This window comes from Salmo salar, chromosome ssa05 (assembly GCF_905237065.1).
Source record: "Salmo salar chromosome ssa05, Ssal_v3.1, whole genome shotgun sequence".
NCBI classification, from domain to species: Eukaryota; Metazoa; Chordata; class Actinopteri; order Salmoniformes; family Salmonidae; genus Salmo; species Salmo salar.
Genome location: NC_059446.1, coordinates 17,813,419 through 17,836,953, shown reverse-complemented (window position 1 = coordinate 17,836,953; position 23,535 = coordinate 17,813,419). Strand labels below are relative to the sequence as shown.

The 23,535-nt window shown below is 43.3% G+C and overlaps 1 protein-coding gene across 5 annotated transcripts in view; it reads right to left on the bottom strand.

The window, feature by feature from the left end:
• The window catches only part of macrod1 (mono-ADP ribosylhydrolase 1), a 114,391-nt gene extending 94,202 nt beyond the window's left edge, over positions 1-20,189 (bottom strand). The window contains exons 1-3 of one of the 5 annotated variants that reach the window (XM_014198901.2): positions 19,172-20,189; positions 18,781-18,888; positions 17,298-17,429 (exon numbers count right to left, since the gene is read on the bottom strand). In XM_014198901.2, coding sequence (XP_014054376.1) covers positions 17,298-17,429; positions 18,781-18,888; positions 19,172-19,646 — 715 coding nt within the window. In that variant the 5' untranslated portion in view covers positions 19,647-20,189. 5 annotated transcript variants of the gene reach the window in all.
• Between the last annotated feature and the right edge of the window lie 3,346 nt (positions 20,190-23,535).

Genomic DNA, 23,535 nt, shown 5'->3' with positions numbered 1-23,535 from the left:
GATGTGGCTATGCCATATGGCTGTGGGCTACACTAGTTCATTTAGCAGGTCCTGATGTGGCTATGCCATATGGCTGTGGGCTACACTAGTTCATTTAGCAGGTCCTGATGTGGCTATGCCATATGGCTGTGGGCTACACTAGTTCATTTAGCAGGTCCTGATGTGGCTATGCCATATGGCTGTGGGCTACACTAGTTCATTTAGCAGGTCCTGATGTGGCTATGCCATATGGCTGTGGGCTACACTAGTTCATTTAGCAGGTCCTGATGTGGCTATGCCATATGGCTGTGGGCTACACTAGTTCATTTAGCAGGTCCTGATGTGGCTATCCCATATGGCTGTGGGCTACACTAGTTCATTTAGCAGGTCCTGATGTGGCTATGCCATATGGCTGTGGGCTACACTAGTTCATTTAGCAGGTCCTGATGTGGCTATGCCATATGGCTGTGGGCTACACTAGTTCATTTAGCAGGTCCTGATGTGGCTATGCCATATGGCTGTGGGCTACACTAGTTCATTTAGCAGACAAGATTTGTTTAGAATTCTGTGGTATTATTTTATAGTATGAAGAATACAATAGAACATAGCTGAATAAAATGGAAAGGATATTTTCTACAAATGATTTCCAAGGAAGTGTGCGCACATGCGGATATTCTGTGTTGAGTGGTTAACAAAGAAACAGGTCCTCCTCTATATGCTTCATTTAGAGCTATTTCTGTAACTCTAGTTGTGATACAAAACATTGGGCTCTATGTTTTGATTTGTAATACATTCTATGGCTGCATGATGATGATGATTTGAAAAAAGTTGCATGGAAGGCATGAGCTCTGCTTTGTTTCTTGCACAGGCTGCACATGCTTAATCAGTTTCTCATTCACCATTTGACAAGTACTTGATAATTTTCTCACCAGGCCTCGAAATTCCTGGCGGCATCCCCCTTGTGTGGCCGTAACGCTCCCTAAAAAATCCATGCCTTTTGCGGCCAATGTGGCCGTTGTGCCCTTGGGCTGAATACACAAATTATAATTCCCTTCTCCCAGCTGCCATGCTCTGAAGCACCTCTCACTCACATGGCTCTCTCAGATATCTCAATTCTTATTAGCCAACGCCCATCACGTGATCGGTTCCTTCTCACAGGCATCTCAGCTAAGAAGTAAGCTACAAGTGAAGACAAACACAACTGTGCTAGTTCCTCTTATCCAATTCCGATACGCATATTGAAGATGTTATAAGAACTGTCCTCATTTACTTTTTGTCAGCCAACAAGATGAGTAGGCCTAACAAACAGCAAAAGCACTAGCCTATGTCAATCTACTATCCCCCACAGTACAAAAGGTGACCTATTCTATTGGTCAACTTGTCCCTCGGTGCAAGAAATTCATATTCCAAAACATACTCTGGGACAGTTGTAGGATGCGATAGATGCCAAATTATTACAACCACTCGCATCAAAAAAACATTTTAAAAGCAATGAGGCTGATGCAACAGATCAGAACGTTTAGCTTAAAATGTTGATATACTATTAGGCTATTTCTTCACATAAGCACAGCAACGAACATACAGCAGTAGGTTATAAGTGCGAATGTTCCAAAATGCAATTAGCGGGAAAACACTGTTCACAAAAGTGACCACTAATGTGATTATGCATGTAATACTTTAATATAAAGGTGCATTTCTATGGTGAAAATTATCTTCCCCAAACTTGAAACTCAGGCGCCGCTTATGTATGCCCGTTTGGCTACACTGGTTGAAAAGCGGATTAATGTGCTTCATTTTAAGAAGTTATTTGGCCACTTTAGTTGTGATACAAACCTTATCAAAACATATAGGCCTATGGACTAGGCTACATGAGGTGTGTGACTATGATTTGAAAAAGTCGCAAGAAAAGGGCATGCGCTGTTTCTTGCCTCATTCACAAGTGATAATACATCACTCACAAGTGGTAGGTTTATATTGTCACCCATCAGACTAGTCTTGATTTAATATTGTCTTTACATATACTAAATAATATGTGTGAAATTAGTTTGATTTTGAAAGAACCATTATCATGCACCTGTCTGGAAAAGGGGGCAGGGGGGGAAAAAAAACATGTAACCTCTGCACTTAAATAGCGAATGGAGGATACTTTTCCCATGGTTTATTTTCATCTCAGCCAGTTAGGCTATACTCCTGTTGTAAAGCAAAGCAATGTACTTAATATGAGGAAAGTTGATAAATATAGTAGGCCTAGCCTTCAGAAAGCTGATGGGATCCTCCTCTTTTTAATAGAGGCCATCTCTCTGTTCTCACACAATTACACAATGGTTGTGAGACATGGAGAGGCCTACAAAGACACAGTGTCTCACACCCACTGTGAAATTTTGTGGAGGATTGTTTTTTCCAGCAGGACAATGCTCCATGCCACAGATAGGTCAATCAAGGTGTGGATGGAGGACCACCAGATCAAGACCCTGTCATGGCCAGCCCAATCTCCAGACCTGAACCCCATTGAAACCCTCTGGAATGTAATCAAGAGGCAGATGGATGGTCACAAGCCATCAAAAAAACCCGAGCTGCTTGAATTTTTGCACCAGGAGTTGCATAAAGTCAACCAACATCAATGTGAAAGACTGGTGGAGAGCATGCCAAGATGCATGAAAGCTGTGATAGAAAATCAGGGTTATTCCACCAAATATTGATTTCAAAACTCTTCCTAAGTTAAAACATTAGTATTGTGTTGTTTAAAAATGAATATGAACTTATTTTCTTTGCATTACTCGAGGTCTGACAACACTGCTTTGTTATTTTGACCAGTTGTCATTTTCTGCAAAAAAATGCTCTAAATGACAATATTTTTATTTGGAATTTGGGAGAAATGTTGTCAGTAGTTTATAGAATAAAAGAAAAATGTAAATTTTACCCAAACACATACCTATAAATAGTAAAAGCAGAGAAACTGATCATTTTATATATACACACACACACACACACACACACACACACACACACACACACACACACACACACACACACACACACACACACACACACACACAGTGGCAAGAAAAAGTATGTGAACCCTTTGGAATTACCTGGATTTCTGCGTGTTATAATGTGTCATAAACTTTGATCTGATCTTCATCTAAGTCATAACAATAGACAAATACAGTCTGCTTAAACTAATAACACAAACTACTATAGGTTTTTTGTCTTTATTGAACACAATGTGTAAACATTCACAGTGTAGGGTGGGAAAAGTATGTGAACCCTTGGAATTAATAACTGGTTGACCCTCCTTTGGCAGCAATAACCTCAACCAAACGTTTTCTGTAGTTGCGGATCAGACCTGCACAACGGTCAGGAGGAATTTTGGACCATTCCTCTTTACAAAACTGTTTCAGTTCAGCAATATTCTTAGGATGTCTGGTGTGAACCGCTCGAGATTACGCCACAGCATTTTAAATCGGGTTGAGGTCAGGACTCTGACTGGGCCACTCCAGAAGGCGTATTTTCTTCTGTTGAAGCCATTCTGTTGTTGATTTACTTCTGTGTTTTGGGTCGTTGTCCTGTTGCATCACCCAACTTCTGTTGAGCTTCAACTGGCGGACAGATAGCCTTACATTCTCCTGCAAAATGTCTTGATAAACTTGGGAATTCATTTTTCCGTCGATGATAGCAAGCTGTCCAGGCCCTGAGGCAGCCCCAAACCATAATGCTCCCTCTACCATACTTTACATTTACATTTTAGTTATTTAGCAGACGCTCTTATCCAGAGCGACTTACAGTAGTGAATGCATACATTTCATACATTTTTTTTTCTCCATACTGGTCCCCCGTGGGAATCGAACCCACAACCCTGGCGTTGCAAACACCATGCTCTACCAACTGAGCCACACGGGACCCCACTTTACAGTTGGGATGAGGTTTTGACGTTGGTGTGCTGGTCCTTTTTTTTTTCTCCACACTTAGTGTTGTGTGTTCCTTCCAAACAACTCAACTGTAGTTTCCTCTGTCCACAGAATATTTTGCCAATACCGCTGTGGAACATCCAGGTGCACTTTCGCAGACTTCAGATGTGCAGCAATGTTTTTTTTGGACAACAGTTGCTTCTTCCATGGTGTCCTCCCATAAACACCCTTTTTATTTAGTGTTTTACGTATCGTAGACTCGTCAACAGAGATGTTAGCATGTTCCAGAGATTTCTGTAAGTCTTTAGCTGACACTCTAGGATTCTTCTTAACCTCAGTGAGCATTCTGCGCTGTGCTCTTGCAGTCATCTTTGCAGGACGCCCACTCCTAGGGAGAGTAACAACAGTGCTGAATTTCTCAATTTATAGACAATTTGTCTAACCGTGGACTGATGAACAGCAAGACTTTTAGAGATACTTTTGTAACCCTTTCCAGCTTTATGCAAGTCAACAATTCTTAATCTTAGGTCTACTGAGATCTCTTTTGTTTGAGGCATGGTTCACATCAGGCAATGCTTCTTGTGAATAGCAAACTCAAATTTTGTGAGGTTTTTTTATAGGGCAAGGCAGCTCTAACCAACATCTCCAATCTCGTCTCATTGATTGGACTCCAGGTTAGCTGACTCCTGACTCCAAGTCATTAGCCTAGGGGTTCACATAATGTACTTTTTCCAACCTACACTGCGAATGTTTAAATGATGTATTCAATATAGACAAGAAAAATACAATAATTAGTGTGTTATTAGTTTAAGCACACTGTGTTTGTCTATTGTTGTGACAAAGATGAAATCAAATTGTATGACTAATATATGCAGAAATACAGGTAATTCCAAAGGGTATACATACATACATACATACATACATACATACATACATACATACATACATACATACATACATACATACATACATACATACATACATACATACATACATACATACATACATACATACATACATACATACATACATACATACATACATACATACATACAGTGGCAAGAAAAAGTATGTATAAACAGTTGAAGTCAGAAGTTTACAATCACTTAGGTTGGAGTCATTAAAACTCATTTTTCAACCACTCCACAAATTTCTTGTTAACAAACTATAGTTTTGGCAAGTCGGTTAGGACATCTACTTTGTGCATGACACAAGTAATTTTTCCAACAATTGTTTACAGACATATTATTTCACTTATAATTCACTATATCACAATTCCATTGGGTCAGATGTTTACATACACAAAGTTGACTGTCCCTTTAAACAGCTTGGACAATTCCAGAAAATGATGTCATGGCTTTAGAAGCTTCTGATTGACTCAAATGATGTCAATTAGCCTATTGGAGGTGTACTTGTGGATGTACTGTATTTCAAGGCCTTCCTTCAAACTCAGTGCCTCTTTGCTTGACATCATCGGAAAATCAAAAGAAATCAACCAAGATCTCAGAAGAAAAAAAAAATTGGACCTCCACATGTCAGGTTCATCCTTGGGAGCAATTTCCAAACGCCTGAAGGTACCACGTTCATCTGTACAAACAATAGTACACAAGTAAAAACACAATGGGACCACGCAGCTGTCATACCGCTCAGGAAGGAGACGCGTTCTGTCTCCTAGAGATGAACGTACTTTGGTGCGAAAAGTGTAAATCAATCCCAGAACAACAGCAAAGGACCTTGTGAAGATGCTGGAGGAAACAGGTACAAAAGTATCTATATCCACAGTAAAACGAGACCTGTATCGACATAACCTGAAGGGCCGCTCAGCAAGGAAGAAGCCACTGCTCCAAAACCGTCATAAAAAAGCCAGACTACGGTTTGCAACTGCACATGGGGACAAATATCATACTTTTGGAGAAATGTCTTCTGGTCTGATGAAACAAAAATATAACTGTTTGGCCATAATGGCCATGGTTATGTTTGGAGGGAAAAGGGGGAGGCTTGCAAGCCGAAGAACACCATCCCAACCGTGAAGAACGGGGGTGGCAGCATCATGTTGTTCCAATCTGCCTTCCCCTTGTCGCTCTGCCTTCCCACTTTCCCCCTGTATCCAATAGCCAGGTTCTGACAATAAAAAAACCTACACAAATATCAGTGGGTGATTACAAAAAAAAGTAGCTGAGAGCCTGACTTACCATTAATGTATGTAACACAGGTATTGAGTAGAACTTGTGAGGTAGTGATAGGGATTAGTTAGGGTTTTTCATGAGCGGGTGGCAATATAGTGTAGTAGGGTCCAGCTGCGACATCATCTCTCAGAGCAGTCATCCCTCAGAGTCTCTATGTTCTCACCTACTGATATGTCATCTCTCAGAGCAGTCATCCCTCAGAGTCTCTATGTTCTCACCTACTGATATGTCATCTCTCAGAGCAGTCATCCCTCAGAGTCTCTATGTTCTCACCTACTGATATGTCATCTCTCAGGATGAGTGGGGGTGTCGAAAGGAGTGGGCGTTTCAGAAGGAACCATATAAAGGAGAAGTGGGCGTTTCAGAAGGAACCATATAAAGGAGAAGTGGGCGTTTCAGAAGGAACCATATAAAGGAGAAGTGGGCGTTTCAGAAGGAACCATATAAAGGAGAAGTGGGCGTTTCAGAAGGAACCATATAAAGGAGAAGTGGGCGTTTCAGAAGGAACCATATAAAGGAGAAGTGGGCGTTTCAGAAGGAACCATATAAAGGAGAAGTGGGCGTTTCAGAAGGAACCATATAAAGGAGAAGTGGGCGTTTCAGAAGGAACCATATAAAGGAGAAGTGGGCGTTTCAGAAGGAACCATATAAAGGAGAAGTGGGCGTTTCAGAAGGAACCATATAAAGGAGAAGTGGGCGTTTCAGAAGGAACCATATAAAGGAGAAGTGGGCGTTTCAGAAGGAACCATATAAAGGAGAAGTGGGCGTTTCAGAAGGAACCATATAAAGGAGAAGTGGGCGTTTCAGAAGGAACCATATAAAGGAGAAGTGGGCGTTTCAGAAGGAACCATATAAAGGAGAAGTGGGCGTTTCAGAAGGAGTCAACACTAGAAGCGCTGGAATTACATAACTACTAGAATCGCCATGACTTGATATTTCAATTATTATTTCAAATATTCAATAACAAATAATACATTGTAAAATGAACGTTGGCTAGAATTTACATGTACAAAAACCAGCTCACAGTGAGTACATTGTTTTTTTTTGCATAACTGAAATTCCTTTCTGTCATCTCTGCAGACCATGACTAACGTCTGATAACTCAAACAAAGTCTTGAGTGGCACCTTTCGAAACCCCCACTTCTCCTTATCTGGTTCCTTTCGAAACGTCCACTTCTCCTTATGTGGTTCCTTTCGAAACGTCCACTTTTCCTGAGGGATGCACTGCACTGAGAGGTGTCGCAGCTGGACCCCTCATATATTGCCATCTGGTGGCGACTAAAAACAATTGCATAATAACACCTATTATAAATTGAGGGACTCCTGACATGACTCGTGACTCGACCATTGGTGACTCGGCCATGGACTCGAACTTCAGCCATAGGGACTCATGACTCGAGCACAGCGGACTTGGTAGTTGACTCGGACTCGAGGTTTAGTGACTCGACTACAACCCTGGTTTTCAGTGACACTCCACCACACCACGTTGAATGCTTGGTCACCACTACCGGTGTGTACAGTCAACCTAGCTCTAATGACAGAAGCCCTAATCAAGGTAAAACTCTATTGAACTCTATTGGCCTAATTAAAGGTATAGGCCCAGCTCAGTTCAACAGACAACAAAGCACACAGCCTTGATGAACGCAGCTTGAGGAGCACTGTGCTGATGAGCAGGCCGACTCCTCTCTGAAATTCCCACATTGCACTGGGCCAATCTGGCTAATGAGGCTCTCACTTCATCCATTCGAGCTGAAGTGGCGATTGATTGGGGGGGGGCTTTTACAGAGGAGAGAAATAATTGCTATGAATGGGCGATCTGCAAACTCATTCACTTTTTTTCCTCCACCGTTTTGTTTACCGGTCATTAAGGCTTGACTCTGGGGGCTCCTGTTAACTCGTCAATGTCAAACATGTAAATGAAATATAAATCAGAATGTTGTAAATTCTTCTGGGATAATATGTCTGTCCGTTTTGGAGCGCTTCAGCACTGCAGTGGTTGCTGATGGTGGTCCGACCGGAATGTGTGTGTGTGTGATATATACATATATATGTGTGTGTGTGTGTGTGTGAGCATGTGGGTCAACAGACAAACTTCCTAACTACAGTGCAGATATACTTGGCCTACAGTACAGTATCCACAGTTAGAGATACACTAACTAAAACTGACAGAAATAGCCTGAAGTCACTACAGAAACTACAGCAGAGTTCCAGTAGAGACAGCAGTCAGTCATAACACCTACAGTCAGAGATATAGGCCAGCCAGTAGAGACAGCAGTCAGTCATAACACCTACAGTCAGAGATATAGGCCAGCCAGTAGAGACAGCAGTCAGTCATAACACCTACAGTCAGAGATATAGGCCAGCCAGTAGAGACAGCAGTCAGTCATAACACCTACAGTCAGAGATATAGGCCAGCCAGTAGAGACAGCAGTCAGTCATAACACCTACAGTCAGAGATATAGGCCAGCCAGTAGAGACAGCAGTCAGTCATAACACCTACAGTCAGAGATATAGGCCAGCCAGTAGAGACAGCAGTCAGTCATAACACCTACAGTCAGAGATATAGGCCAGCCAGTAGAGACAGCAGTCAGTCATAACACCTACAGTCAGAGATATAGGCCAGCCAGTAGAGACAGCAGTCAGTCATAACACCTACAGTCAGAGATATAGGCCAGCCAGTAGAGACAGCAGTCAGTCATAACACCTACAGTCAGAGATATAGGCCAGCCAGTAGAGACAGCAGTCAGTCATAACACCTACAGTCAGAGATATAGGCCAGCCAGTAGAGACAGCAGTCAGTCATAACACCTACAGTCAGAGATATAGGCCAGCCAGTAGAGACAGCAGTCAGTCATAACACCTACAGTCAGAGATATAGGCCAGCCAGTAGAGACAGCAGTCAGTCATAACACCTACAGTCAGAGATATAGGCCAGCCAGTAGAGACAGCAGTCAGTCATAACACCTACAGTCAGAGATATAGGCCAGCCAGTAGAGACAGCAGTCAGTCATAACACCTACAGTCAGAGATATAGGCCAGCCAGTAGAGACAGCAGTCAGTCATAACACCTACAGTCAGAGATATAGGCCAGCCAGTAGAGACAGCAGTCAGTCATAACACCTACAGTCAGAGATATAGGCCAGCCAGTAGAGACAGCAGTCAGTCATAACACCTACAGTCAGAGATATAGGCCAGCCAGTAGAGACAGCAGTCAGTCATAACACCTACAGTCAGAGATATAGGCCAGCCAGTAGAGACAGCAGTCAGTCATAACACCTACAGTCAGAGATATAGGCCAGCCAGTAGAGACAGCAGTCAGTCATAACACCTACAGTCAGAGATATAGGCCAGCCAGTAGAGACAGCAGTCAGTCATAACACCTACAGTCAGAGATATAGGCCAGCCAGTAGAGACAGCAGTCAGTCATAACACCTACAGTCAGAGATATAGGCCAGCCAGTAGAGACAGCAGTCAGTCATAACACCTACAGTCAGAGATATAGGCCAGCCAGTAGAGACAGCAGTCAGTCATAACACCTACAGTCAGAGATATAGGCCAGCCAGTAGAGACAGCAGTCAGTCATAACACCTACAGTCAGAGATATAGGCCAGCCAGTAGAGACAGCAGTCAGTCATAACACCTACAGTCAGAGATATAGGCCAGCCAGTAGAGACAGCAGTCAGTCATAACACCTACAGTCAGAGATATAGGCCAGCCAGTAGAGACAGCAGTCAGTCATAACACCTACAGTCAGAGATATAGGCCAGCCAGTAGAGACAGCAGTCAGTCATAACACCTACAGTCAGAGATATAGGCCAGCCAGTAGAGACAGCAGTCAGTCATAACACCTACAGTCAGAGATATAGGCCAGCCAGTAGAGACAGCAGTCAGTCATAACACCTACAGTCAGAGATATAGGCCAGCCAGTAGAGACAGCAGTCAGTGATTAAAACAGTAGCCCTAAGTACAGTGTAGATCAGTATGGAGGTAGTGTACCTGTGGGGCCTGTACTATAGATTACCTCCCGTCACTGAGAGAAGCAGTAGAAATCACTAACTCCCTGTGGCCATTGGGGCCAGCCACCTGTCAGTGCTGTGTGTGTGTGTGTGTGTGTGTGTGTGTGTGTGTGGCCAGTCAATTCTGCTGTGTTATCTCTAGACTAGTGGGTTTAGGCGTTGAGGTTGAAACACAGCTGCTCTGCTCCCGGGTGTCTGTGGGGCCTTGACCTGGACCGACGGGATTGCCGCTTATCTTGTATCTGAGCTACTGCTGCAACGGTGACAGTTCACCACAGCAACCAGGGGCCTCTTATCTCCAACACCCCCTAAGAGGCTGGAGACCTGGGAATATAATCAGCGAGAACATTTAGCCCTGCACATACCTCGCTGTCTGACAGCAGGTAGTTAAGAACATTTAGCCCTGCACATACCTCGCTGTCTGACAGCAGGTAGTTAAGAACATTTAGCCCTGCACATACCTCGCTGTCTGACAGCAGGTAGTTAAGAACATTTAGCCCTGCACATACCTCGCTGTCTGACAGCAGGTAGTTAAGAACATTTAGCCCTGCACATACCTCGCTGTCTGACAGCAGGTAGTTAAGAACATTTAGCCCTGCACATACCTCGCTGTCTGACAGCAGGTAGTTAAGAACATTTAGCCCTGCACATACCTCGCTGTCTGACAGCAGGTAGTTAAGAACATTTAGCCCTGCACATACCTCGCTGTCTGACAGCAGGTAGTTAAGAACATTTAGCCCTGCACATACCTCGCTGTCTGACAGCAGGTAGTTAAGAACATTTAGCCCTGCACATACCTCGCTGTCTGACAGCAGGTAGTTAAGAACATTTAGCCCTGCACATACCTCGCTGTCTGACAGCAGGTAGTTAAGAACATTTAGCCCTGCACATACCTCGCTGTCTGACAGCAGGTAGTTAAGAACATTTAGCCCTGCACATACCTCGCTGTCTGACAGCAGGTAGTTAAGAACATTTAGCCCTGCACATACCTCGCTGTCTGACAGCAGGTAGTTAAGAACATTTAGCCCTGCACATACCTCGCTGTCTGACAGCAGGTAGTTAAGAACATTTAGCCCTGCACATACCTCGCTGTCTGACAGCAGGTAGTTAAGAACATTTAGCCCTGCACATACCTCGCTGTCTGACAGCAGGTAGTTAAGAACATTTAGCCCTGCACATACCTCGCTGTCTGACAGCAGGTAGTTAAGAACATTTAGCCCTGCACATACCTCGCTGTCTGACAGCAGGTAGTTAAGAACATTTAGCCCTGCACATACCTCGCTGTCTGACAGCAGGTAGTTAAGAACATTTAGCCCTGCACATACCTCGCTGTCTGACAGCAGGTAGTTAAGAACATTTAGCCCTGCACATACCTCGCTGCCTGACAGCAGGTAGTTAAGAACATTTAGCCCTGCACATACCTCGCTGCCTGACAGCAGGTAGTTAAGAACATTTAGCCCTGCACATACCTCGCTGCCTGACAGCAGGTAGTTAAGAACATTTAGCCCTGCACATACCTCGCTGCCTGACAGCAGGTAGTTAAGAACATTTAGCCCTGCACATACCTCGCTGTCTGACAGCAGGTAGTTAAGAACATTTAGCCCTGCACATACCTCGCTGTCTGACAGCAGGTAGTTAAGAACATTTAGCCCTGCACATACCTCGCTGCCTGACAGCAGGTAGTTAAGAACATTTAGCCCTGCACATACCTCGCTGCCTGACAGCAGGTAGTTAAGAACATTTAGCCCTGCACATACCTCGCTGCCTGACAGCAGGTAGTTAAGAACATTTAGCCCTGCACATACCTCGCTGCCTGACAGCAGGTAGTTAAGAACATTTAGCCCTGCACATACCTCGCTGCCTGACAGCAGGTAGTTAAGAACATTTAGCCCTGCACATACCTCGCTGCCTGACAGCAGGTAGTTAAGAACATTTAGCCCTGCACATACCTCGCTGCCTGACAGCAGGTAGTTAAGAACATTTAGCCCTGCACATACCTCGCTGCCTGACAGCAGGTAGTTAAGAACATTTAGCCCTGCACATACCTCGCTGTCTGACAGCAGGTAGTTAAGAACATTTAGCCCTGCACATACCTCGCTGTCTGACAGCAGGTAGTTAAGAACATTTAGCCCTGCACATACCTCGCTGTCTGACAGCAGGTAGTTAAGAACATTTAGCCCTGCACATACCTCGCTGTCTGACAGCAGGTAGTTAAGAACATTTAGCCCTGCACATACCTCGCTGTCTGACAGCAGGTAGTTAAGAACATTTAGCCCTGCACATACCTCGCTGTCTGACAGCAGGTAGTTAAGAACATTTAGCCCTGCACATACCTCGCTGTCTGACAGCAGGTAGTTAAGAACATTTAGCCCTGCACATACCTCGCTGTCTGACAGCAGGTAGTTAAGAACATTTAGCCCTGCACATACCTCGCTGTCTGACAGCAGGTAGTTAAGAACATTTAGCCCTGCACATACCTCGCTGTCTGACAGCAGGTAGTTAAGAACATTTAGCCCTGCACATACCTCGCTGTCTGACAGCAGGTAGTTAAGAACATTTAGCCCTGCACATACCTCGCTGTCTGACAGCAGGTAGTTAAGAACATTTAGCCCTGCACATACCTCGCTGTCTGACAGCAGGTAGTTAAGAACATTTAGCCCTGCACATACCTCGCTGTCTGACAGCAGGTAGTTAAGAACATTTAGCCCTGCACATACCTCGCTGTCTGACAGCAGGTAGTTAAGAACATTTAGCCCTGCACATACCTCGCTGTCTGACAGCAGGTAGTTAAGAACATTTAGCCCTGCACATACCTCGCTGTCTGACAGCAGGTAGTTAAGAACATTTAGCCCTGCACATACCTCGCTGTCTGACAGCAGGTAGTTAAGAACATTTAGCCCTGCACATACCTCGCTGTCTGACAGCAGGTAGTTAAGAACATTTAGCCCTGCACATACCTCGCTGTCTGACAGCAGGTAGTTAAGAACATTTAGCCCTGCACATACCTCGCTGTCTGACAGCAGGTAGTTAAGAACATTTAGCCCTGCACATACCTCGCTGTCTGACAGCAGGTAGTTAAGAACATTTAGCCCTGCACATACCTCGCTGTCTGACAGCAGGTAGTTAAGAACATTTAGCCCTGCACATACCTCGCTGTCTGACAGCAGGTAGTTAAGAACATTTAGCCCTGCACATACCTCGCTGTCTGACAGCAGGTAGTTAAGAACATTTAGCCCTGCACATACCTCGCTGTCTGACAGCAGGTAGTTAAGAACATTTAGCCCTGCACATACCTCGCTGTCTGACAGCAGGTAGTTAAGAACATTTAGCCCTGCACATACCTCGCTGTCTGACAGCAGGTAGTTAAGAACATTTAGCCCTGCACATACCTCGCTGTCTGACAGCAGGTAGTTAAGAACATTTAGCCCTGCACATACCTCGCTGTCTGACAGCAGGTAGTTAAGAACATTTAGCCCTGCACATACCTCGCTGTCTGACAGCAGGTAGTTAAGAACATTTAGCCCTGCACATACCTCGCTGTCTGACAGCAGGTAGTTAAGAACATTTAGCCCTGCACATACCTCGCTGTCTGACAGCAGGTAGTTAAGAACATTTAGCCCTGCACATACCTCGCTGTCTGACAGCAGGTAGTTAAGAACATTTAGCCCTGCACATACCTCGCTGTCTGACAGCAGGTAGTTAAGAACATTTAGTCCTGCACATACCTCGCTGTCTGACAGCAGGTAGTTAAGAACATTTAGCCCTGCACATACCTCGCTGTCTGACAGCAGGTAGTTAAGAACATTTAGCCCTGCACATACCTCGCTGTCTGACAGCAGGTAGTTAAGAACATTTAGCCCTGCACATACCTCGCTGTCTGACAGCAGGTAGTTAAGAACATTTAGCCCTGCACATACCTCGCTGTCTGACAGCAGGTAGTTAAGAACATTTAGCCCTGCACATACCTCGCTGTCTGACAGCAGGTAGTTAAGAACATTTAGCCCTGCACATACCTCGCTGTCTGACAGCAGGTAGTTAAGCCATTACTCTGCTATTAGAGTCTAAATTGAGCTGTGGGTTTCATTGAAATAAATGCAATCGAATGCAGATACAACAACAGAACTAAAAACTTGTTGACTTGAGGCACTTTACAAGTGTAGAGTCACGCACCCACACACATTTACCTCATCACTCCAATGACAATTCACATTTCATTGCGTAATCCATCTTAATCAAATAGCCCATCAGAGACAATATATTCTCCTCTCAATCGCTTTCTCTCTCTGCTGAGGCCGGATGGAGTGATTGAGGGGTGTAAAGAGGAGGTTCTTCCCTGCAACCCGCCCTCCTCCCCATCTCTAAGACAGCTCTTAAGTGCTTGTGGGTTTTTATGTTTGCAGTGTTTTATAGGAGAATGCAGGAGCCAACAGCAATAAAATGGTGAAGGGGTGGGTTACTGTAAATCCAATCTTTATTGAGAATGACACAAACGACAGAAACAGTCCTCCCTTATCGGCTCGCCCTCCCTACTGATCGATCAGCAGCGAGTGAAGTGATGCGAATGCGTGGCACTGGGTGCGTGGCACTGGGTGCGTGGCACTGGGTGCGTGGCACTGGGTGTGCAGTTCTTCACCTATCATTATTGTAGTAGGGAAGGCCCCCCCACCAAACTCCATGTCACCACAGCAGTTGCCATAGTGACAGAGATACTCACAAGAGGTCCCCTTGATCCCTCTCCCTGTTACTCCTATCGCACTCGAGCTTTGTCCAAAACCCTATTCTTTATATACTGCACTACATAGGGAATAGGGTGCCATTTGGTTTCAGATGCATCCTCAGTCAGCCCGTCTCGTTCCCTCACTTTGCTCTGCCTGTCCCCTCTCCTCCAGGGGTTGTTTACAGCTCTGTTTCTCTTGTTATTCACTGGCACTTTGCATAGTGAGAGTGGGACTCTATAAAAAGCCTTGTAAAACATACAGGCTGCTGGCTCCAACATGATGTAAATGAGAGATGAGTTATTCACACAGCACCACACATGCAGCCATGCTGTTTTATGACAGTTAACACTAAATGACCAATGAAGAAACATCATTTTCTATGCAAAACGTGATCATCAAGTAGCTCTTTTGATGTTGGACTGTACACAGTAATGCCAATTCAATGCCAAACACAGTACTAATGAAAGTCTTGCTATGATCACAAAGAAACTTCAGACTAATATAGTATGATACACTTGCCTTTACTGCCATCTAGAGGTGGAGAATTATACTACACCCAAATGGCATGGAGCAACCAGTGTATTGTATCATATTAACCTCTTTCTAAAACACACATAATAAAGACATAAATACGATTCTGATTAGTTAATACTATAGTTAAAAAAACTAAAAACAAAGAGGCCCTGCAGACAGCCAACAGGGCAATATTTCAATGGAAACTGAGAAGACCACAGGGTCAGGGTGGGTAAAGGTCAAAGTTCAACAACAGAAGTAGAGCATAAGCATTAGCTCTTTATAAGCTCTCTGGGTGTCACTCTGAATGCAGTACAGTAGAGTCACACACACACACACAAAGAGAAGATACGGTTTTCATCAAACTCCCAGACCATTATTTACCCAAATGGAGGGATTATAAATGTGGGTGTGTAACCAGGTCAACTGTGACGTGGAGCGTGAATATAAGATACATGGGATGGGATCAGGATCATGTATCAACCCCAGGACACAGAGTTCTGACTAACCAAGACAGGCGATCACTATGATAATACTTCTCATTTCACAGTGATTTGTCCCATATAGAGCACTGAGGCCTCAGGACAGGTACACAATTCATGTTATACTATAAGAAATAGCACTACTTAAAGTAATAATAAGTGACATGTTATTACTAAGTAACACTATATTACTAAGTAATGCTGTTAATGCTAGGTAATGCCATTACTAGTAATGCAATGTTATTACTAGTCATGTTAGATTATTACTAAGTAATGCTATTACTAAATAATGTCATTACTAAGTAATGCTATGTTATTACTAAGTAATGATATTACTAAGTAATGTTATTACTAGTCATGTTAGGTTATTACTAAGTAATGCTATGTTATTACTAAGTAATGTTATTACTAGTCATGTTAGGTTATTACTAAGTAATGCAATGTTATTACTAAGTAATGATATTACTAAGTAATGTTATTACTAGTCATGTTAGGTTATTACTAAGTAATGCTATGTTATTACTAAGTAATGTTATTACTAGTCATGTAAGGTTAGTACTAAGTAATGCTATGTTATTACTAAGTATTGCTATTACTAAGTAATGCTATGTTATTACTAAGTATTGCTATTACTAGTCATGTTAGGTTATTACTAAGTAATGCAATGTTATTACTAGTCATGTTAGGTTATTACTAAGTAATGCTATGTTATTACTAAGTAATGCTATGTTATTACAGTAATGTTATGTTATTACTAGTAATGTTATTACTAGTCATGTTAGGTTATTACTAAGTAATGCTATGTTATTACTAAGTAATGCTATGTTATTACGAGTAATGTTATGTTATTACTAGTAATGTTATTACTACATGTGAGTGTTATTTTTAAGTAATGTTATTACTAGTCATGTTAGGTTATTACTAAGTAATGTTATTACTAGTCATGTAAGGTTATTACTAAGTAATGCTATGTTATTACTAAGTAATGCTATTACTAGTCATGTTAGGTTATTACTAAGTAATGTTATTACTAAGTAATGTTATTACTAGTCATGTAAGGTTAGTACTAAGTAATGCTATGTTATTACTAAGTATTGCTATTACTAGTCATGTTAGGTTATTACTAAGTAATGCTATGTTATTACTAAGTAATGCTATGTTATTACTAGTAATGTTATTACTACATGTGAGTTATTTTTAAGTAATGTTGTTAGTAAAAGTTAAAGCTGGAATCCTTAAATGGTGAAACAGCCACGTCCGTTTGCGATATTACAACAAATAAGTTACTGTAAACAACCAACACAGCTTTTTGCCCTGTGACATCATTGCACGTCAATAGAAGAGCACATGATGTACTGAAATGTATTTACCATGCAGCATGACACTCCTCAGCTCAGCAACTACAGCGGTGGTGGGACGGCCTATGGCGTCGTTTCCATCTTTAAGTTATGTTATTACTATCATGTTAATATTAGCTAGGTTACTATATGATCACCTGCATTGACGATCCCATCAATCTCCAGTTTGGTGATGTCACCGCTGAACAGGGAGATCTTCTTGTCCAGAGCTTCGTTCCTCTTGAATTTGGTCGCCTTGACTGAATCACCTTGGACACAGAGATGAACACCTGCTTCTGTCAACACTGTTAATAAGAACACTGTAATATTAACATGCGTTTAGTGTTTATGTTGTCTTTCCAGAATATCTATAGTGGACACTCAGCGATGCTGGTCTCCAGTGTCTCACAGCTGTAGTCCTGGGGCCCGATCGGCCTACTAACCTAGCATTAACTAAATGACAGTGTGTAGTCCTCAGGCCCGATCGTCCTACTAACCTAGCATTAACTAAATGACAGTGTGTAGTCCTGGGGCCCGATCGGCCTACTAACCTAGCATTAACTAAATGACAGTGTGTAGTGCTGGGCTGGACCAAACACATGTAAACCTGTGTTGTGGGGCCCCAGAACGGGAGTTGAGAAACAACAAGGGTTTAGAGCAGTGGAGGCTGGTGGGAGGAGCTATAGGAGGACGGGCTCATTGTAATGGCTGGAATGGAATCAATGGAACGGTATCAAACACATCAAACAAATGGAAACCACGTTTGACTCCATTCCATTCCAGCCATTACAATGAGCCCATCCTCCTATATCTCCTCCCACCAGCCTCCACTGGTTTAGCGTGAGGATGGCGCAAGATGAGACGCCTGGAAGTAAGGCATGGCTATAGCTGGCAGTGCAGCAGACAACCTGCCAGGAGACCAGGTCCCCTACTAACACCCTAAAGTTTATGATGAACTTCACCAACGGCGTCGAGCTGAGGCTTTCTGAAATCTGTCTCTGACTACATCGATTCTCCCAAGGTCAATCATTTAAAAACATTTAATTATGAAACGCCGAGCTTGCACCTATGTTTGTCCTCTGTAGTTGCGTGCCTTTGTTTGCTGAAACCCAGACTTTTTCAATAAATGTTAATCAAATACAACCACCTACTGTTTGCTCATTGCTGTTGCTCTAAGATGGCAACTCGGCGCAAATGCGCATGTGCCCATTGAATCTCAACAAGGAAACAGTCATTGGTGGAATTTGATTAACGTTTATTGAAAAAGTATGGGTTTCAGCAAACAAACAAAGGCACGCAACTACAGAGGATAAACATAGGTACAAAAAAATTATGGCCTTTTCATCATTTATTTATTTTTAAGTCTTGACCTTGGGTGAATCGATGTAGTCGGAATTAGATTCCACAAAGTCTCAGCGCCACGCCATTGCCGAAGTTCATCAGAAACTTCCTTCACCACAGAGTGGAGTTTAGTCCGCCAGCAGTGGAGGCTGCTGAGGGGATGGTGGCTCATAATAACAGCGCAAATGGAATGGCATCAAACACATGGAAACCATATGTTTGATGTATTTAATACCATTCCACTGATTCCGCTCCAGCCATTACCACGAACCCATTCTCCCCAATTAAGGTGCCACCAACCTCTGTCCACTAGTGACTTGGCGGTCCACACAGGCACCTCCTCCAGGGACACGTAGGTAGTCCTGTAGTGCTTCCTTCTCTCCTCCTGACTCATATGGAGCAAGGCAGCTGGAAGAGGAGATGTGGGTAATCAATGTGGGTAATGTAGCGATTACAAATGAAAAGCTGTAATGCACTAATGGCTTGGTAGTAACCCAGTACCACATAAGGTCACGATGAGCCACTTCAAACTGAGTTGGCACCTACATTTGTTCTATTGCAATTTAGGCCACACAGCTTTGCCAACTTTACTTTTCACATGCAACAGGTCCTGTTGAGCAACCAAATTCTCAACATGAGCACCTATAGATTCCCACCCACACTCCCTGACTGTGTCTGTCTGCAGACTTACCCTTCACCTCGTTCCAGTCGCCTTTGGCTGAGTCAAGGTTTAGCCGCTCCAATCCCGTCGCCATGGCGAGATGGGCACTTGCGTGCAGGGACACGACCGCGGTGGTCACCCCAAGCGCGGCGAGGGCGATCCGGTACAACGAACCGTACTTTCCCCCGGAGGTCGAGGCCTTGTTTTGCCCCTGAAACGACTCAAACGACTTCGCGGCAGCTGTAGTTGTTGAAAACTTCTCCACACGGTTTGCAAAATGAATACCCCCTGGGTTCAGAATGGCCTTGCACTTTGCAGGGCTGGAGTTCGCCGAACTCTGCCCACTTCGCACTAGCGAATACACCTGACGATTTCCAACACCGAAAATGTTTCTAAATTTGGAGCACACACCGATATCACTAGTATGAAAGTCACCACTACGACAGCGGGAAAATGGACCTATGGCTCTGATACGCGAAGAGAGAGTTGACATTTGAAATGCCATGCTGTGAGTGTGATCCTGAAGTCAATCCGACACAGAACTACTAACGTTACGTCAGTGTCCGGTGTGTTTTTCAGTTCGGTAGTTCGTTTCGTTTTCGTTATTTAAAGCGCCTTTATCCAGTTTGAATATAGGGGAAGAAATACTTGGCCATTTTGTTGTAAACAATGACGCATGGATTGTACCAAATGGGAGGGGAGCTAGATGACCTATATAGAGTATGACCATAAGGAGAGTATGTATTGTTGTGTTGCTATAAAACACCTTGCAAGCAGAGTATAAACAAATGAATTATTCAACAAATTAACCATCACCGTTCACTCGAATTATCAACCCCGTGTGTGGAATGTGGATATACAGTATGGTAGGAGTTGTTTTATTTATTTTAGTGACATTTTCTCCCCATTTGCGTGATATCTAATTGGTAATTACGATCTTGTCTCATCGCTGCAACTCCCCAACGGGCTCGGGAGAGGTGAAGGTCCTCCGAAACGGGATCCGCCAAGACGCGCTGCTTTTACACACTGCTCGCTTAACCCGGAAGCCAGTCGCCCAACGTGTCATGAGCTCTGTGTTGAGCTGATCGAGTAATACTGTTTCTCTGTCTGTCTTTCACCACCCTCTACTGCCCAACAGATAGAATTACATCTTACTCTGTAACGTCATTTGAAGCCTAATTGCAGCTCGTGTATTTGTATTTATTATGGATATCCATTAGCTCCTGCCAAGGCAGCAGCTACTCTTCCTGGGGTCCAGGACAAAATTAAGGCAGTTTATGCCATTTTAAAAACATTACAATACATTCACAGATTTCACAACACACTGTGTGCCTCAGGCCCCAACTCCACCACTACCACATATATACAGTACTAAATCCATGTGTATGTGTGTATAGTGCGTATGTTATCGTGTGTGTGTAACAGTTGTTAAAGTACTATGTGAATTTCACCAGGTTCATATATTAATATGTCATGTTGATTTGTTATTATGCATCCTGGGAGTAGGGGAGTGTGTACTTACGTTTTGCCCTGCGTCCTCAAATCATTTTGATGCACTGCTTTTTCTGTCTTCAGAAAGGTTTGATTATTTTAAGCACAAAGTCATACACACAGTGTTTTGTTCATGAATAATGTTGTATATTTAGAGGGTGTCCGAAGTGCCAGTAGTTTAGACAGACAGCTCGGTGCATTCAACATGTCAATACCTCTCATAAATACAAGTAGTGATGAAATCAATCTCTCCTCCACTTTGAGCCAGGAGAGATTGACATGCATATTATTAATATTAGCTCTCTGTGTACGTCCAAGGGCCAGCCGCGTTGCCCTGTTCTGAGTTAATTGCAATTTCCCTCAGTCCTTTTTTGTGGCACCTAACCACACGACTGAACAGTAGTCAAGGTGTGACAAAACTAGGGCCTGTAGGACCTGCCTTGCTGATAGTGTTGTTAAGAAGGCAGAGCATCGCTTTATTATGGACAGACTTCTCCCCATCCTAGCTACTACCAGGGTTGCACATTTTGGGGAATATTCAGAGGTGGAAACTTTCTATGGGAATTAACGGAAATGTATGCAAATTAATATTAATACCATTTAAATGTAGAAGTTTTTTGCATTGGATATATTTACCATATCATATGGAGACAAACATAAACCTTTTACCTTATCATAAGTAGACAATTGCAAATGATTAAATCCTTCCAATAGAAAAAAAACAAAACACCTATTTCGTTACGAATTGAACTTTAATGAAATGAGTTGACTCTTCACATGGGATGATTTCACTGAACAACAAAAGAAAGGGAATATTGAATGATCCCCAATGATCCAAAATGTTTTCAACATACATCTGTAAAATGATAGTCTAGAAACTAAAGCTTTGGTTGTCTTCCTCTCAGGCTTCCATGTCTTCTCCCTGGACCTCCTCAATGTCCACCTCTTGAACATCAGACTCTGAGGCCTCATCTTCACTGTCACTTTCCAACCTTGTTGAGGATGGCTCGTTGTCAGGCTCAAAAAGCCACAAATTTGCCCAGATGGCCACCAATTTTTCAACCCTTGTATTGGTCAGCCTGTTGCGTGCTTTGGTGTGTTTGTTCCCAAGCAAGGACCAGTTGCGCTCTGAGGCGGCTGATGTTGGTGGGATTTAGAGGATGATGGATGCAACAGGGGAAAGAGCCTCAGATCCACAAAGTCCCTTCCACCAGGTGGCTGATGAGATATGTTGGCACGACTGCCATATTGCATCTCCATCACAAAGCCCTTGCTTGGAAGTGTACTTCGCCAGACTGCCAAGAACCTTGTCCTCATCCAGGCCAAGGTGGCGAGACACGGTAGTGATGACACCATAGGCCTTGTTGATCTCTGCACCAGACAGGAGGCTCTTGACAAGAGAATACTTGGGGTCCAACATGTACGCTGCGGTGTGTATGGGCTTCAGACAGAAGTCTTCACGCTTTTTGATGTATTTCAGAACTGCAGTTTCCTCTGCTTGGAGCAGCAATGAAGTGGGCAGGGCAGTACGGATTTCTTCTCTTACATCTATCTGCAAGCAGAGTCTGAACATCAGACAGGTTGGCATTGTCTCCCTAAATCTGTGCAATGGATAGCTTTTTACTATCATTATTTAAATAATTGATCTTTGTTTCATAGTATAGTTTATTTTTATTTAGTTCTGTCACATTATTTCTTAATCTGCAGTACGTTTGCCAATCGGTTGGGCTGCCAGACTTATTTTCCATACCTTTTGCCTCATCCCTCTCAACCATACAATTTTTCAATTCCTCATCAAGCCACAGGGATTTAACAGTTTTTACAGTCATTTGCTTCATGGGTGTGTGCTTATTAGTAACTGGAATAAGCAATTTCATAAATGTGTCAAGTGCAGCTTCTGGTTGCTCGTCAAAAATTAGATACATTACACACCACAGACCAGAAAATGTTATTTACATCATCAACATATGAATCACTACAAAACTTATTGTATGACCTCTTATACACTATATTAGGCCCAGCCTTTGGAACTTTGGTTTTCCTAGATATGGCTACTATATTGTGAGGGTTAGGAGCTAGGGTTAGTTTTAGGGTTAGGAGCTAGGGTTAGTTTTAGGGTTAGGAGCTAGGGTTAGTTTTAGGGTTAGGAGCTAGGGTTAGTTTTAGGGTTAGGAGCTAGGGTTTTTTTTAGGGTTAGGAGCTAGGGTTAGGGTTAGGAGCTAGGGTTAGTTTTAGGGTTAGGAGCTAGGGTTAGTTTTAGGGTTAGGAGCTAGGGTTAGTTTTAGGGTTAGGAGCTAGGAGCTAGGGTTAGTTTTAGGGTTAGGAGCTAGGGTTAGTTTTAGGGTTAGGAGCTAGGGCTAGTTTTAGGGTTAGGAGCTAGGGTTAGTTTTAGGGTTATGAGCTAGGGTTAGGAGCTAGGGATAGTTTTAGGGTTAGGAGCTAGGGTTAGTTTTAGGGTTAGGAGCTAGGGTTAGTTTTAGGGTTAGGAGCTAGGGATAGTTTTAGGGTGAGGAGCTAGGGTTAGGAGCTAGGGTTAGTTTTAGGGTTAGGAGCTAGGGTTAGTTTTAGGGTTAGGAGCTAGGGTTAGTTTTAGGGTTAGGAGCTAGGGATAGTTTTAGGGTTAGGAGCTAGGGTTAGTTTTAGGGTTAGGAGATAGGGATAGTTTTAGGGTTAGGAGCTAGCGTTAGTTTTAGGGTTAGGAGCTAGGGTTAAGATTAGGGTTAGAGTAATAGTACGGGTTAGGGTTAGGGAAAATAGGATTTTGAATGGGACTGAATTGTGTGTCCCCACAAGGTTAGCTGTACAAGACTGTGTGTGTCCATCACATGTCAATTGACACACAGCCTACTGCAGGTGGTTCCCCAACCTGCGGGGGGATTTGATTTGGCCAAGTTTTCTGAGCC